Source organism: Hypanus sabinus, chromosome 25, assembly GCF_030144855.1.
Source record: "Hypanus sabinus isolate sHypSab1 chromosome 25, sHypSab1.hap1, whole genome shotgun sequence".
NCBI lineage: Eukaryota > Metazoa > Chordata > Chondrichthyes > Myliobatiformes > Dasyatidae > Hypanus > Hypanus sabinus.
Genome location: NC_082730.1, coordinates 1,760,788 through 1,777,413, shown reverse-complemented (window position 1 = coordinate 1,777,413; position 16,626 = coordinate 1,760,788). Strand labels below are relative to the sequence as shown.

Below are 16,626 nucleotides of genomic sequence, written 5' to 3'. Positions count from 1 at the left end.
TGTGTGGAGGTGAGGGGAGGGTGTGTGAGGGATGAGGGGAGAGAGGTGTGTGTGTGAGGTGAGGGAGAGGCGTGTGTAATGAGGGGAGAGGATTGTGTGTGAGGTGATGGGGAGGTGTGTGGGATGAGGGGTGAGGGTGTGTGAGGAGGGATGAGGGGAGAGGGTGTGTGAGGGATGAAGGGGAGAGGGTGTGTGTGGGATGAGGGAGAGGGCGTGTGAGGGATGAGGGGAGAGGGTGTGTGTGGGGTGAGGGGAGAGGGTGTGTTTGGGATGAGGGAGAGGTGTGAGTAATGAGGGGAGAGTATATGTGTGAGGTGAGTGGAGGGGGTGTGGATGAGGGGAGAGGTGTGTGGGGATGAGGGGAGAGGGTGTGTGAGGGATGAGGGGAGAGAGAGTGTGTTGGGGATGAGGGAGAGGGTGTGTGAGGGATGAGGGGAGAGGGTGTGTGTGAGTGAGGGGAGAGGGTGTGTGGGGTGAGGGGGAAGGTGTGTGTGGGATGAGGGAGAGGGTGTGTGAGGGATGAGGGGAGAGGATGTGTGTGGGATGAGGGGAGAGGGGTGTGTGTGAGGTGAGGGGAGAGGGGGTGTGGGATGAGGGGAGAGGGTGTGTGAGGGATGAGGGGAGAGGATGTGTGTGGGATGAGGGGAGAGGGTGTGTGTGAGGTGAGGGGAGAGGGGGTGTGGGATGAGGGGAGAGGGTGTGTGAGGGATGAGGGGAGAGGGTGTGTTTGGATGAGGGAGAGGTGTGTGTAATGAGGGGAGAGGATATGTGTGAGGTGAGTGGAGGGTGGTGTGGGATGATGGGAGAGGGTGTGTGTGAGGTGAGGGGGAGAGGGGGTGTGGGATGAGGGGAGAGGGTGTGTGTGGGTTGAGGGGAGAGGATGTGTGTGGGATGAGGGGAGAGGGTGTGTGTGAGGTGAGGGAGAGGGGTGTGGGATGAGGGAGAGGTGTGTAGTGGGATGAGGGGAGAGGGTGTGTTTGGGATGAGGGGAGAGGTGTGTGTAATGAGGGGAGGGATATGTGTGAGGTGAGGGGAGGGGGTGTGTGGATGAGGGGAGAGGGTGTGTGTGAGGTGAGGGGAGAGGGCGTGTGTAATGAGGGGTGAGGATGTGTGTGAGGTGAGGGGAGAGGGTGTGTGTGATGAGGGAGAGGGTGTGTGTGATGAGGGAAGAGGGTGTGTGAGGGATGAGGGGTGAGGGTGTGTGAGGGATGAGGGGTGAGGGTGTGTGAGGGATGCGGGAAGAGGTGTGTGTGGGATGAGGAGGGTGAGGGTGTGTGTGGGATGAGGGGAGAGAGTTGTGTAGGATGAGTGGAGAGGATGTGTGTGAGGTGAGGGGAGAGGGTGTGTGTGATGAGGGGAGAGGTGTGTGTGATGACGGAAGAGGGTGTGTGAGGGATGAGGGGAGAGGATGTGTGTTGGATGAGTGGAGAGGATGTGTGTGAGGTGAGGGAGAGGGTCTGTGAGGGATGAGGGGAGAGAGTGTGTAGATGAGTGGAGAGGATGTGTGTGAGGTGAGGGGAGAGGGTGTGTGTGATGAGGGGAGAGGGTGTGTGTGATGACGGAAGAGGGTGTGTGAGGGATGAGGGGTGAGGGTGTGTGGGATGAGGGGAGAGGGTGTGTGAGGGATGAGGGAAGAGGGTGTGTGTGGGATGAGGGGTGAGGGTGTGTGAGGGATGAGGGGAGAGAGTGTGTGGGATGATGGGAGAGGGTGTGTGTGGGATGAGGGGTGAGGGTATGTGAGGGATGAGGGGAGAGAGTGTGTGGGATGAGGGGAGAGGGTGTGTGTGGGATGAGGGGAGAGGGTGTGTGAGGGATGAGGGAAGAGGGTGTGTGTGGGATGAGGGGTGAGGGGTGTGTGAGGGATGAGGGGAGAGAGTATGTGTGAGGTGAGGGGAGAGGGTGTGTGTGATGAGGGGAGAGGGTGTGTGTGATGAGGGAAGAGGGTGTGTGAGGGATGAGGGGTGAGGGTGTGTGAGGGATGAGGGAAGAGGGTGTGTGTGGGATGAGGGGTGAGGGTGTGTGAGGGATGAGGGGAGAGAGTGTGTAGGATGAGTGGAGAGGATGTGTGTGAGGTGAGGGGAGAGGGTGTGTGTGATGAGAGGAGAGGGTGTGTGTGATGACGGAAGAGGGTGTGTGAGGGATGAGGGGAGAGGGTGTGTGTGATGAAGGGAGAGGGTGTGTGTGATGACGGAAGAGGGTGTGTGAGGGATGAGGGGTGAGGGTGTGTGGGATGAGGGGAGAGGAGGGGTGAGTGGGAGGTGTATGGAGAGACAAGGGGTGTGGGGAGTGGAGGGTGTGTGGGAGGTGGGGGCAGAGGACGGAGTGTGGGGGAGGAGGATGTGTCTGTGAAGCTACAGAGAGAGGGTTTGTAGGGTGCTGGGAAAAGAGGGAGATGTGTTCAGTCGGGATTGCTTCTCTGTGAATCTGATTTGGCCGATGGGTGAAATGACCTTCTTGTGAACGGCCGATGATACTCTGCCTGGTTCCTGGAGCATCTGACACGGTGAGAGAGCGGTCCTGTGTTTATTACTGAGAACCATTGACTGCCTGAGGTCTCGGTGGGAGGTACGGTCAGTTCTGAACATTGGTCTTCACTGGAATAATGTCAGAAGCTAAAGGAACTGAATTCAGAGTGGGGGTGGCCGCCTGCTTAGTGTCATGTTTCTCCAGTGTAGGGGCGACCCCAGTGTGAACACCCAGCCCCGTTACCCGGGCTAGAAGAGGGGCAAGTGAATCCCTGTTTGACCTGGTCCCTGGATAGAGGGGAGGGAAGAGGTGTAAGTCTCCTGTTGTCACGGGGGAAGGCACGGTAAGATGGTGACAGAGGAGCAATGCCAAGGATGGCATGGTCAATTCAGATGTCTGAAAGGGGAGGGGCCGTTGTGTCCAGTGCTGGGACGCGTTGTTGGTGGAATTGACAGAAGATGTCCTATGGGACATGGTCATTGGTAGGTGGGATGTGAGGACTGCAGCAACCTACCCTTCCTCTGGTGGGAGAGAGCAGAGGAGGCAAAGTGGAACAGACAGTGAAGAATCCTGTCATCTGTGGTGGAGGGGACATCAGGAAAATAGAAGATATTTTGAGCACTGAGAATCCCCATCTGGAGCAGGACAGAATTCCCCAGATGCAGAGCCAGAAAGAGGATGGTGGAGAGTTTGTGCATAATCTTTGGCAGTGGATGGGAAAGAGGGCACAGCACACGTGGGAACTTCCTCTGGCAGCAGCTGGCTGAAATGAAGGGTGAGGAAAGGGTTAAACTGGTGAGTGGCAATGAGCTGGGGTCAGATGAGAGTCACTCCGTACTGCTGGGGACAGGTTGCAGGAGCCAGGGATCAAAGGCTCCTTAATTCACCTTCCATCTCACCATCGCACCCTCAGAGCCGGTGTCAGGAATAGACATCAAGCTTCAGAGCACTGGGACCTGTGTGCTCAAGCTGACCTGCTCCGTGACCTCGGGTGAGCCCACGAGTTTCCAGTGGTGGAGGGGAGGAACAGCTGTGAAGAACGACAGCATCCATCACCTCTTGGGACACGGAGAGATGGTAGAGGTTCATCTGACAGCAGAGATCCTGGATGTTGTGTACAAGTGTGAGGCCAAGAACCTCGTCAGTAAGGGCACGAATGAGTTCCGGTTGAAGAATACCTGTCAACGGGGTACAACTGGTGAGTGACAGAGGAAGGCATTGTATTTATACTGAGGGTAGTGTTTGCCCTACCGCAGGAGATTGTGATAGGACCATTTAAAGGGAGTTTCACTCTGTGTCTAAGTTGTGCTCTGGGCATGTGTGATGGGACAGCCTAGACTCCAGAGAGAGCTTCACTCTTTGTCTATGCCATGTGCTGGGTACGTGTGATGGGACAGTCTAAATTCTAGAGAGATTGTATGGGGTGCGGGGTGAGGAGGGGATGTGTGGTGAGAGGAGAGAGTGTGAGTTATGTGCAGAGGAGTGAGGGTTTGGTGTTTTGGGAGAGAAGGGAGGATGCTGAGCTGTGGCAGAGGAAAGTGAGTGGGGAGAAGAGGGTCTGTGGGTAGAGGATGGAATGCGTAGGGAAAGGATGTGTCTGTGAAGCTACAGAAAGAGGGTTTGTAGGGTGCTGGAAAAAGAGGGAGACGTGTTTGGTCTGGATTGCTTCTCTGTGAATCTGATTTGGCCAATGGGTGAAATGACCTTCTTGTGAACGCCCGATGATACTCTGCCTGGTTCCTGGAGCATCTGACACTGTGAGAGTGCGGTCCTGTGTTTATTACTGAGAACCATTGACTGGAAGCTTCACTTGGTGTCTAAACTTCATCCTGGGAGTCATAAAGTCATCTTGAATGTGTCTGTACCAATCATCAAGAAGAAATTTCTACTCATTCCCTGTACCAGCACTTTCTCCTTAACTTTTGATGACTCATCAGTTCAATGGCTTGTCATGAGAGTCTGAATTTCCACCAAGTAATCATGCAGCTTATTCCAGATTCCAGCCATTCTCAAGTGGAAAAAGACTTGTCAGCTTCCTGTAATACTCCTTTCCCTCTCTCTCCCGCTCCATGAGAATACACCAGTTAAAGCCATCTCCCAGTGCGTGCTTTTATTTCATTGATATGTAGTTGCACAAACACAACAAATTGGTGACAAGTTAGAACCTAAATGTCAGAGATTACCACCAACTGCACCGACAGTTACGGGACGAGACAGTGAGGGGAAAGAGTTAAATATTACAGAGAGGGCCGTCACGGCCGTCAAGGCAGACGAAAAGCTCAACCAAAGAGAAAAACAACACCGAATGAAAAGTTTCAAGCACAAAACTAAACAAATGCATAAAGTGACCAAATGTGATACAGAAGCTGACATGTCTAGAACTGTATAGTATTACTGAAGCAGATCACAAAATTATTTGATCATAATAGATGAGTTTGGTGAAAAACTGAAAATGGAGCTGGATAATGGGTCAGCTTTGTCTGTAACTTCAGAGGCTGACTGCAACAAACTGTTTCTAAGCTACCATTAGAGAAGACCTCAGTGATGTTAAAGATTGACACAGGTAAAAAGGGTTTCCCAAAGACAAACTGAAAGTGAATGTGATGTATTGAGGCTAAACACAGCAGTTAGAGCTTTATGTATTGAAACATGAAGGGCCAGAACTTTTCAGACATGAATGGTTGAGAAAAATCCAACAGGGCTGGCACACAATGAAAGCTGTCATCAATGAAATATGTCATCAACAGGCAATTGCAGTCCAAGTGGTAGTACAGTACTAACCAGAGACTGTCACAGCCGTTCAGTGCTAATGAGAAGGTGTTTGAGAAGGGCATTGGTAAACTCAAAGGCACGAAGGCCAGAATTCAATTGAATAAAGCAGCAACACTAAGATTCCATGAAGCACGTCCCGTGCCTTACCCACTATATCTTAATTTGGTTGCTGAACCTCATTGCTTGGAGGTGTCTGGAATTCTCTTCAAGGCTGAGTGGAGTGATTGGACCCTGCCCATTATCCTAGTGATCAAGAAAGGGAAGGCCAGAGCCGTTCACTTATGTGAGGACTTCAAAGTCATGCGTACAGTGCAGTATCCCCTGCCACAAATAGAAGACATTTTGGCAGGTTGGGAGAAGTTTTCAAAGGTTGACTTGTCACAAGTCTATCTGCAAATGAAGATTGCGGGGTCAAGCAGGAAGTTCTTCACAATGAATATTTACAAGGGGCTGTTCCAGTATAATCGTCTTGTCTTTGGTGTCGCATCAGTTCCAGCAATTAGTCAAAGAGTAATGGACCAAGATCTCCAGTATATACCAAGAACACAATGTTACCATGATGATATCATTGTGACTGGCAAGAAAGATGAAGAGTGTCTCCAGAACCTTGGTAAAGTGCTTACCAGGCTGAGTGAGTATGGTCTGTGTACAAAGAGAGAGAAATGTGAGTCGTTTTTCAAGAAATATCACGTTATGGATATGTCATTGCAAGCACGGTTTACATAAGTCACGAGAGAAGACCGAAGCAGTGCTACAGGCACCCAAACCAGAAAATGTGTCTCAACTCAGGGCTTACTTGGACCTTGTAAACTACTACCAGTTTCCCTCAGACATTGCTACAGTGCTGCATCCATTGAATGCACTGTTACAGACAGGAGCAAAGCGGGAATGGTCAGAAAGATGTGAAAGTACATTCAAGGAAACAAAGAGACTATCAACATCCAATGAACTGCTCACCCATTATGACCCATCCCTGACCATTTCATCAAAATGACCTTATGGCCATTTTGTCGCACACTATGAAAGATGGATCTGAACATCCAATTGCATTTACCTCAAGATCACTGATGAGTGCAGAACACAACTACACACAGATTGACCGAGAGGCCCTTAGTCTAGTATGGGGAATAAAGTTCCACCACTACCTCTATGGACAAAGGTTTACTCTAGTGACAGATCACCAGCCCCTGGTGTCCCTGGAAGGGAATTCCAGTGGTATCTGCTACCCGGTTACAACATTGAGCACAGCTCCTAAGAGCCCACTCTTATGACATAGAGTTCAAGGGTACCAAACAACATAGCAATGTTGATGACTTATCACATCTTCCACTACTGACAACTGAAGAAAAGTCTTCATACTGTGACCCAGCAGAGGTGTTCCACACCACACTGGTGGACCAGTTGTGGGTCACAAATTCTGAAATACAAAGGGAAACAAGGAATGGCCCGACACTGTCAAAAGTCAATGATGTCACCATGCAAGGATGGCCAGCTCATGGTAACCCTTTGTTTCCAGAGTTTTCAGCAAGATGAGACCAACTGTCGGTATGTCAAAGAACGCTGATGTGTGGATGTTGTGTTGTGGTTCCCTGTAAACTGCGCACCAGAGTGTTAGAGAATCTGTATGACGAACACTCGGGTACAGTCAAGTTGAAGAGTCTCACCTGGAGCTACATGTAGTGACCGGGAATAGATAGACAGATTGAAGACTTGGCCAAAAGCTGTTTGGGATGCCAAAAAGATCAAAATGCACCCCATTGGCACAATTACACCGTTGGAAATGGGCATCATCACCAAGGCAAAGAGTCCATATTGACTTTGTTGGGCCATTCATGGACTCCATGTTTCTGATTGCTGTGGATGCTCATTCAAAGTAGCTGGAGGTCACACCAATGAAGCCAACCACCTCATCAAAGCCTGTCTCCGTTCTGAGGACCATCTTCGCCAGAAATGGCTTACCAGAAAAAATTGTGAGTGACAACAGGTCACAATACACACTAGAAGAATTCTGACTCTTCATGAAGGAAAATAGCATCAAACATTTCAAGCCAGCTCCTCACCACCCAGCAACAAATCATTTAGTTGAAAGGTTTATCCAAACCTTCAAGAAGTCCACTAAAGCGATGGACAAGGAAAGCATTCCTCTCCAGCACAAGGTGGACAACTTCCTTTTTGTGTTCAGAATTCTGTTCATGCAACAACAAATCTAACAACTGCAATGCTGTTCATGAGCAGGAATCTGAGATCTGGCATAGACCTCCTGAAACCAGACCTCTGGAGAGAGGTACAGAATAAACAGTTCAGCCAGTCGCCAAGTGAATCAGCTAGGAGCTTTGAGATTGGACGGGAAGTCCAAAGTCCTGAATCCGACAAGATGGACATATTACAGCCACCGGACTTACCTCTCAGTGATGATGGTATCACTGATACCGACAACCGAGAAGGTTGCCTTTGACAAGACACCTGCCTAACCTGATGCCACTCTACAAATCCAAAGGCACTATGCTGAAAGAAACAGCACCACCCAAACGACTGAATCTCTAGCATTCTAAAGCTAGTTATGGACTGTTACTGTGAAAGCATGGTTATTTGAATGTGGTTTGTGGAAGGGAAAATGAATGTTTTGACAAATATAGTTTTATGTTATATTAATCTAAAGCGGGAGAAAGTGTAATGTATGGATCTATTCCTTTCAAGGCAATAATAACCCTCGGCACTATGTATGGACTGAAAACTTTTTGTTGCGTATTGATCTGTTGTCTATGCATGCCTGTCTCTGTCTGTCTGTCTGTCTCTCTCCCTCTCCCCCTCGCCCCTTCTCCCCCTCACTCCCCCTCTCTCTTCCTCTCCCCCTCTCTCTTCTCTCTCCCCTTTCTCTCAATCTCTCTTCCACTCTCCCTCTCTCCCCCTTTCTTTCTCCCCCACTCTCTCCCCTCTTTCTACTCCTCTCTCTCTCCCCTCATTCTCTCTCTCATGAGTACACCAGTTAAAGCAATCTCCCATGTGTGTGCCTTTATTTAATTGATTAGTTGTACAGACACAATATCTCTGCCTCCCTTCTCTACATTCATAGCTCTATTTAAATCTCACCCCACTCAGCCTTCTCTCCTTCAGCAGAAGCAAGCCCCCCTCTCAAGAGCATCTGAGCATCCGTATCTGTGTGTGGTGTGGAAACGGCACTGCAGTGGACAGGGGGGACTCTACAATAGGTGGCTAAAACTGCCCATTGCATCACCAGCACCACCCTGCCCACCATCAAAGAATATGTACAGACAGTTCGGGGAAAGGACAGCAATATCGGAAGGATCCCACCCACCATGCCCACTCCAATCGGGGTTTGTCCCACTCTGATCAGGGAAGAGGGTGTACTGTTTGCGCGCCAGCACCTCTAAACTCAGGAAGGGTTACTTTGCCCAGCCTGACACCGTCACATATTAGCCCACCACCACTACCTGTATACACATCACCCAGCGTCACTTGCTGTACATACAACCAGTCTAACAGTTATTTGTACATTGTGTTTGATAGGATTGCTTTTATACATATTGTGGATTCTGGGGCCTTTTTGGTTGTGTTCTTTCTGCTTAATTCATATTTTCATGCGGAGTAACAATCATTTTGTTCTCCTTTACTGAAGAATGACACTAAACTATGTCAAATTCTTTCATCAGCATCCCAGACAACATCCTGGTGAATCTCCACTTCACCCTCTCCAGCGCAATCACTTCCCTCCTGTAATATGGTGATCAGAACTGCACACAACACTCCAGCTGAAGCCCAACCAATGTTTTATAAAGTTATACCATCACATCCTTGCTCCTTGCCCAGTACAGTATCCTGAATGCTTTCTCAACCCTGTGTTGTCACCTTTGGACTTGTATGTCAAGATGCTTCTGTCCATTAATACTCTGAGGCCCAGCCACTCATGTCATGCCATTAGCCCTCCCAAAATGCCCCTCGTCACACTTGCTCACCAATGCCTCTATTTCCCGAGGCTAAAGAATTTCAGCACGTCCCCATTGATCCTTACCAATTTTTAACAATGGACCATAGAAAACATCCTGACTGGATGCATTTCAGTAACAGCTCTGCATGTGACTGCAAGAAATTGTGGAGACTTGTGGACGCAGTTCAGCAAATCATGGAAAACAGCCTCCCTTCCATGGCCTCTGTCTGTATTCTCAGTGCCTGATTAAAGCAGCCATCATAATCAAAGACACAATCAGTCCAAGGATGTTCTCTCTTCCCTCTTCCATTTGACAGAAGCTTGAAAGGACATGCCACCAGGTTCAAGGGCAGCTTCTGTTCTGCTGTAATGACTATTAATTGATTCCCCAGAGAAATAATTGGGTGGCAAGATGTAAGGCACTCATTCTCTCCGCTAGCCTACAGGTCACCCTTGGGCACAGTGTAGCACCTGCTGACCCTCCAGATCAGGGTCACATGAAGCCATGGGAGGAGGTGGTGGATGGTTGTATGAGCAGTTGGTGCACATCACAAATCCTGGTTATGCCAGGCAGACAATATGTAAAGAGTATTGATAACGATAGGGGTCACCCGTCTTATAAAGACACTGCCCGGGAAGAAGAAAAAGTTCTAAGAGCAATAATGGTCATGCCACGTCGTACATTACAGCACATAATGATGATGAGTGCTATAGGATGGATCAACCTCATTATGATCTTGCACTTTATTGTGAGATACGGGAACTCTGGGAGACCATAAGATACAGGAGCCAAATTAGGCCATTTGGTCCATCAAGTCTGCTACACCATTTTATCATGACTGATCCAATTTTCCTCTCAGCTCCAATCTCCTGCCTTCTCCCCATATCCCTTCATACCCTGAATCTATCAACCTCTGCCTTAAATATACATAAAGACTTGGCCTCCACAGACGTCTGTGGCAAATACTTCCACAAATTTATGACTCCCTGGCTGAATCAATTCTTCCTCATCTCCATTCTAAAGGGCCCCTCTATTCTGAGGCTGTGTCCTCTGGTCTAGACTCTCCCACCATAGTAAACATCCTCTCCACATCCACCCTGACAAGACCTCTCACCATTTGATCAGTTTCAATGAGGTCACCCCATATTCTTCTGAATTCTAGAAAATACGGGCCCAGAGCAATAAAACACTCTTCATAGGACAAGCCATTAAATACTGGATCCATTTTCATGAACCTCTTTTGAACCCCCTCCAGTTTCTTCACATCCTTTCTAAGGGGCCCAAAAATCTTCACAATACTCCAAGTTAGGCCTCACCATTGCTTTATAAAGTCTCAATATTACATCCTTGCTTTTATATTTTAGTCATCTTGAAATGAATGTTAACATTGCATTTGTCTTCCTCACCAGAGACTCAACCTGCAAATTAACCTTCAGGGGATCCCAAGTCCCTTTGCAGCTCAGTGCTTTTGTATTTTCTCTCCACTTAGAAAATAGAGAACCCTTTTGTTTCTTCCACCAAAGAACATGATCATACAATTCCCAGCACTGTATTCCATCTGCCATTTCTTTGCCCACTCTCTTAATCTGTCTAAATCCTCTGTAGCCTCTAATTCCTCAAAACTACCTGCCCCTCCAACTATTTTCATATCGTATGCAAACTTTTCTTCCATCTTCCAAATCATTGGTATTTAACATAGGTCCCAACACCGACCACTGTGAAGCATCACTAGTCACTGACAGCCAACTAGAAAAGGCTCTCTTTATTCCCACTCTTTACCTCCTGCCAGTCAGCTACTGCTTTATCCATGCTAGGTTCTTTCCTGCAATGCCATGGGCTTGTAGCTTGTTAAGCAACCTCAGGTGTGTCACCTTGTCATAGGCCTTCTGAAAATCCAAGTACATCAACCAATTCTCCTTTGGCTATTCGGCTTGTTACTTCTTCAAAAAAATTCCACCAGATTTGTCAGGCAAGATTTTCCCTTAAGGAAACCATGCTGACTATGGCCTATTTTATCATGGCCCTCCAAGTACCCTGAGACTTCATCCTTAATAATGAAATTCAACAACTTCCCATACACTGAAGTCAGACTAACTGGCCTAGAGTTTCCTTTCTTCTGCCTCTCTCTCTTCTTGAAGAGTGGAGTAACTTGCAAATTTTCCAGTCTTCTGAAACCATTCCAGAATCTAGTGATACTAATGCATCCACAAGCTCTTCACCCACCTCTTTCAGAACCCTGGGGTGTATACCATCTGGTCCAGTTGACTTCTTTGCCTTCAGACCTTTCAGTTTCCCAAGAGCCTTCTCACTAGTTGTGGTAATTTCATACACTTCTTGATCCCTGACACCTGGAACTTCCATCATACTGTTAGTATCTTCCTCAGTGAAGACTAATGCAAAATACTTGTAAAGTTCGTCTGCCATTTCCTTTCCTGTTACTTCATGTAGATGTAATTAGCAGGGAGACCACCATTCTTGCCAATAACAACATCCACATGACTGTATCGAGCTGCAGTTCCTCTGAGAACGTGTTAAAGAACTGGCGTGGCAGCTCGATGACCTTCGACCTGTACAGGAAAATGAGGAGATGCTAGATAGGAGCTAGAGGGAGAGCTCAGGACTTAGAAAGGGAATAGGCTGTCAGTTCTGAGCAATCCCGTGGCCATTCCCCGCAATAATAAATCGTATTGAGATCTGTTGAGGGAACGACCTACAAAGTGGGAGGGGGCCACAGTGAATGGATCTCTGGAACTGTGCCTTAGAAGGGAGTGGGGAAGAAGAGGAGTAAAGTAGTAATAGGGGATTCCATAGTCAGAGGATTTTTTTAATTTCCATTGTCGTTTAAAAAGAAATTGGATAGGTATATGGACAGGAAAGGAATGGAGGGTTTAGGCTGACTGCAGGTAGGTGGGACTAAGTGAGAGTAAGCGTTCGGCATGGACGAGAAGGGCTGAGATGGCCTGTATCCATGCTGTAATTGTTATATAGGAGCAGAAAGCAGATTCTGTCGATGTGAAAGAGACACCCAGATGGTTTGTTGTTTCCCAGATGCCAAGGTCAGGGATGTCTCAGATTGAGTCCATGACATTCCAAAGGGGGAGGATGTCATAGTACATATTGGTACCAACAATATTCAGTAGGAAGGAAAAGGGAAGGGGTCCTGAAGAGAGAATATAGGGAGTTAAACAAAAAGCTCAAGAGCAGGATTTCCAGGGTAATAATCATTGGATTGCTGCCTGTGCCACGCACTACTGAGGGTAAGAATAGGTTGATTTGGTAAATGAACGTGTGGCTGAGGAATTAGTAAGGTTTAATTTTTCTGAATCATTGGGATCTCTTCTGAGAAGGTATGACCTGTACAAAAAGGACAGGTTACCCCTGAACCCGAGGGGGAAATCAATACCTTTGTGGGCAGGTTTGCTAGGTATGTTGGGGATGGTTTAAACTCATTTTGCAAGGGGATGGGAACTGAAGTGATAGTGTTAAAGATGGGACAGTTGGTATATAATTAGGTGCAGTGTGTAGTTAGACTGTGAGGAAGGAGAGGCAGATGACTGGGCAAAATTGTGGTCAATGGGATGAGTTAAATATAGGGGCCAGAATCAAAAAGAGTGATGTACACAGGACTGAGCTGTTTTATTTGAATGCATGTCATATATGGAATAAAGTAGATGATCTTGTAGCTAGGTATGACTTTGTGGGCACCTCTGAGTCATGGCTAAAAGAAGCTAATAGTTGGGGCCTCAGCATCCAAGGATTCACATTGTATCACAAGGACAGGCAGGTAGGCAGAGAGTGGGATGGCTCTGTTGGTATAAAATGAATCAGATTCAGGTTTACTATCACTGGCATGTGATGTGAAATTTGTTAATTTAGTAGCAGCAGTTCAATGCAATACATAATCTAGTAGAGAGAGAGAAAAAAATTAAATAAAACATAATAATAATCAAGTAAATCAATTATGTATAGTGAATAGATCTTTTTAAATGTGCAAAAACAGAAATACTGTATATTTTAAAAAGTGAGGTAGTGTCCAAAGCTTCAAAGTCCATTCAGGAATCGGATGGCAGAGGGGAAGAAGCTGTTCCTGAATCACCGAGTGTGTGCCTTCAGGCTTCTGTACCTCTCACCAATGAACAGGGGTATCAAAGACATTCCCTGTCTAGTTCTCTGGGTTCAGCAGCTTAATGTTCTGCCTGCACAACCCCCTAGTTGCCTTCTGGTCCTCCCGGAGGTGACAGAAGGCTTGGAGGAGGCAATGGTCAGAGAAAAACACTGGCATGATGTCGGTGAATCTGACCATAACAGGCTCTGGCGTGAAGAGGAAGTCAATCAGCCTGACTTCCTGAAGATACTGGGGATCTGATTTGAATGGGCCAAGGCATGTAACAAGAATTGTCTGGCGTGCACTGGGAAGGTAAAACAGAAATTAGGACTGTGGGATACTGTATCGATACTGAGAAGAACCAGGATATCAGATGTGGGGTTCTCTCGAGACTGCCGAATGGGTGTGGCCCGTCCCCTTCTTCTCCAGCTTGGAAATCAGCTGTGGCATCTTCAGGTTCATCAGGGATCCAAGATGGAGCAGATTAGGTGGGTCACAATGCACAGAGGAAGAAGAATGTACCCAATCTCACCCTCATCCTAATGACTACCTTCGTGTGTGGCTGCACCAGGCTTGTGTGGGACATGTTCATGGGCTCTGTGTGCCACCATACACACCTTAACACCTGCTCGTTCTCCAAATTTCAAATCAGCCAGTCATGTGAAGTGTATGTGTAATGTCCTCTATTATTTCCTGAGCCTTCTTTATTGTCTGTCTCTTATGGAAGCTGCTGAATGATTCTTGTTCCTGGCCAGTACTGTTGCTACTTATTCTGACAGTCCTGCTGAGCGGACTCAGGTTGATGGTGCTCGTTTCTCCGAGCCATGCCGTGATGTTGTAGCATCATACTGATTCAATGATACTGATCCGTGATGTTGTGGCATCATACTGATTCAATGATACTGATCCGTGATGTTGTGGCATCATACTGATTCAATGATACTGATCCGTGATGTTGTAGCATCATACTGATTCAATGATACTGATCCGTGATGTTGTGGCATCATACTGATTCAATGATACTGATCCGTGATGTTGTAGCATCATACTGATTCAATGATACTGATCCGTGATGTTGTAGCATCATACTGATTCAATGATACTGATCCGTGATGTTGTGGCATCATACTGATTCAATGACGCATTTATAAAATGTCAGAAGAATCAAAGGCCTGCCCTAGCCAGAAGTTTTCGCATCTTCCAAAGGAAAATTGCAGTTAATAAAGTGGCCACCATATATTACTCCAAAATCAATTTTCTTACAGGCATTCACAGGAGAACATAGAAATACACTAGAACTATTTAAAAAAAAAGACTGACATACAGCCAATAGAAAACAAACTGTGCAATATAGAAATTAATTAATTAATAAGTTGATTAATTGTAAAATAGATTGTTGATTAATCCTGAGGACGTGAGTTATAGAGTCCTTGAAAATAAGTCTATAGATTGTGATCTGTGATCAGTTCTCATGCCTGTTGGCAGCAGTGAGAAGAGAAGATGACCTGGGTGTTGGAGGTCCTTGCTTTCCAATGACAGTGCTCCTTAGAGATGTTCTCAATGGTGGGAGAGTTTTTGTATGTGATGGTCTGGGCTTCTTTGTTCTTGACTATTGGTGTTTCCATACCAGACCATGATGCAACCAGTCAGGATACTCTCCTGTGTGGATCTATTGTCGTTTATCACAAGCAACACACAAAATTTTGGAGGAACTCAGCAGTTCAGGCAGCATCTATGGACATGAATAAACAGTCAATGTTTCTGGTCCAGATCCTTCAATGGGACTCGAAAGGAAGCGACTAAAAGCCAAAATAAGAAGGTGGGGGGGGAAGGAGAGGAATACAAGCTAGAAGGTGATAGGTGAAGCCAGGTGGGTGTGGGGGGTGGGGGGATGAAGTAAGAAGTTGGGAGATGATAGGTGGAAAAGGTTAAGGGGCTAAAGAAGAAGGAATCTGATAGGAGAGGAGGGAAGACCAGGTGAGGAAAAGGAGGTGGTGATAGGCAGTTGAGGAGAAGAGATTAGGTAAGGGGGGAGCAAAGAGGGGAAATGAAGAAGGAATAGAGGGAAATTTTACTGGAAGTTAGAGAAATTGATGTTTATGTCATCAGTTTAGAGGCTTCCCAAATGGAATATGAGCTGTTTCTCCCTCAGTCTGAGACTGGCCTCAGTAGAGGAGACCATGGACCCACATGTCAGAATGGGAATGCAGATTGGAATTAAAATGGTTGGCCACCGAGAAATCATGCTTTTTCCAGATAGAGTACAGCTACTAGACAAAACAATTCCCCAATTGATGGTGGGCCTCACCGATGTAGTGGAGGTCACATCAGCAGCACTGGACACAGTCGTCGGCCCTAACAGGTGAAATATTGCTTCACTTGAAAGGCTGTTTGGGGCACTGATTGAAGGTGAGTGGGCAGATATGGCACTTTTCCACTTGCAGGGTTAAGTGTAGAAGGGAGATTAGTCGGGAGGGGCGAATGAACAAAGGAATCACAGAGGAAGCAATCTATTTTCTGGGTGTCATTCTTCGTTTCCAGTGTCGGCAGAATCTTTTGTGTTTATAGAAGTTTGTCAAAGTTTTAGATGACATGCTGAATCTGTGCAGAGGTGCTACTGACCCTTCTTTGCATTTACGTGCTTTTTGCAGGACAGATCCTTTGTCAAGGCCATCACAAGGAAGCACCACAGTATAGGGTTCTTCCACTACAGGACAAGGAAGTTCTGGGTTGGGTATGGAAACCCTTCGATTTTTGTAGTAGTGGATCACCCCAATGGGTCATATGAGAGGCAATAGTAATATTTGGACCAGGTTCAGGAACAGTTATTACCCCTCAACCATCTGGACAGAGGTACTGGAACCTCAGAACTCACACCACCAGGTTCAGGAACAGTTATTTCCCTTCGATCATCTGAAGTGAGATACAGGAGCCTCAGAACTCACACTACCAGGCTCATGAACAGTTAGTACCCCTCGACCATCAGGCTCTTGAACCAAAGGGGATAATTTCACACAATTTCACTTGCCCCATCATTGAAATGTTTCCACAACCAATGGGCTCACTTACAGTGACTTTTTGTCTCATGTTTTAAATATTTATTGCTTATTTTTTTCTATTTCCATTTGCACAATTTGGTGTCTTCTGCACTCCAGATGAACGCTCAAGTTGGTATGGTCTTTCATTGATTCAGTTATGGTTATTACCCTATATATTTACGAGTATGCCCACAAGAAAATGAATCCCATGGTTGTATTCGGTGACATATAAGTACTTTGATAATTACTTTGAATTTTGATTTTAAGTAATGTAATAAGCACTACTTTACACATTGAC

At 46.8% G+C, this 16,626-nt stretch overlaps 1 protein-coding gene across 1 annotated transcript in view; it reads left to right on the top strand.

Annotated features, from left to right (window-relative positions):
• LOC132381252 (SLAM family member 5-like) overlaps nt 1–16,626 on the top strand; it is a 73,266-nt gene that overhangs the window by 45,243 nt on the left and 11,397 nt on the right. Inside the window, exon 3 of the mRNA XM_059950632.1 lies at nt 3,380–3,664. Coding sequence (XP_059806615.1) covers nt 3,380–3,664 — 285 coding nt within the window. The remainder of the gene's footprint in view (nt 1–3,379; nt 3,665–16,626) is intronic.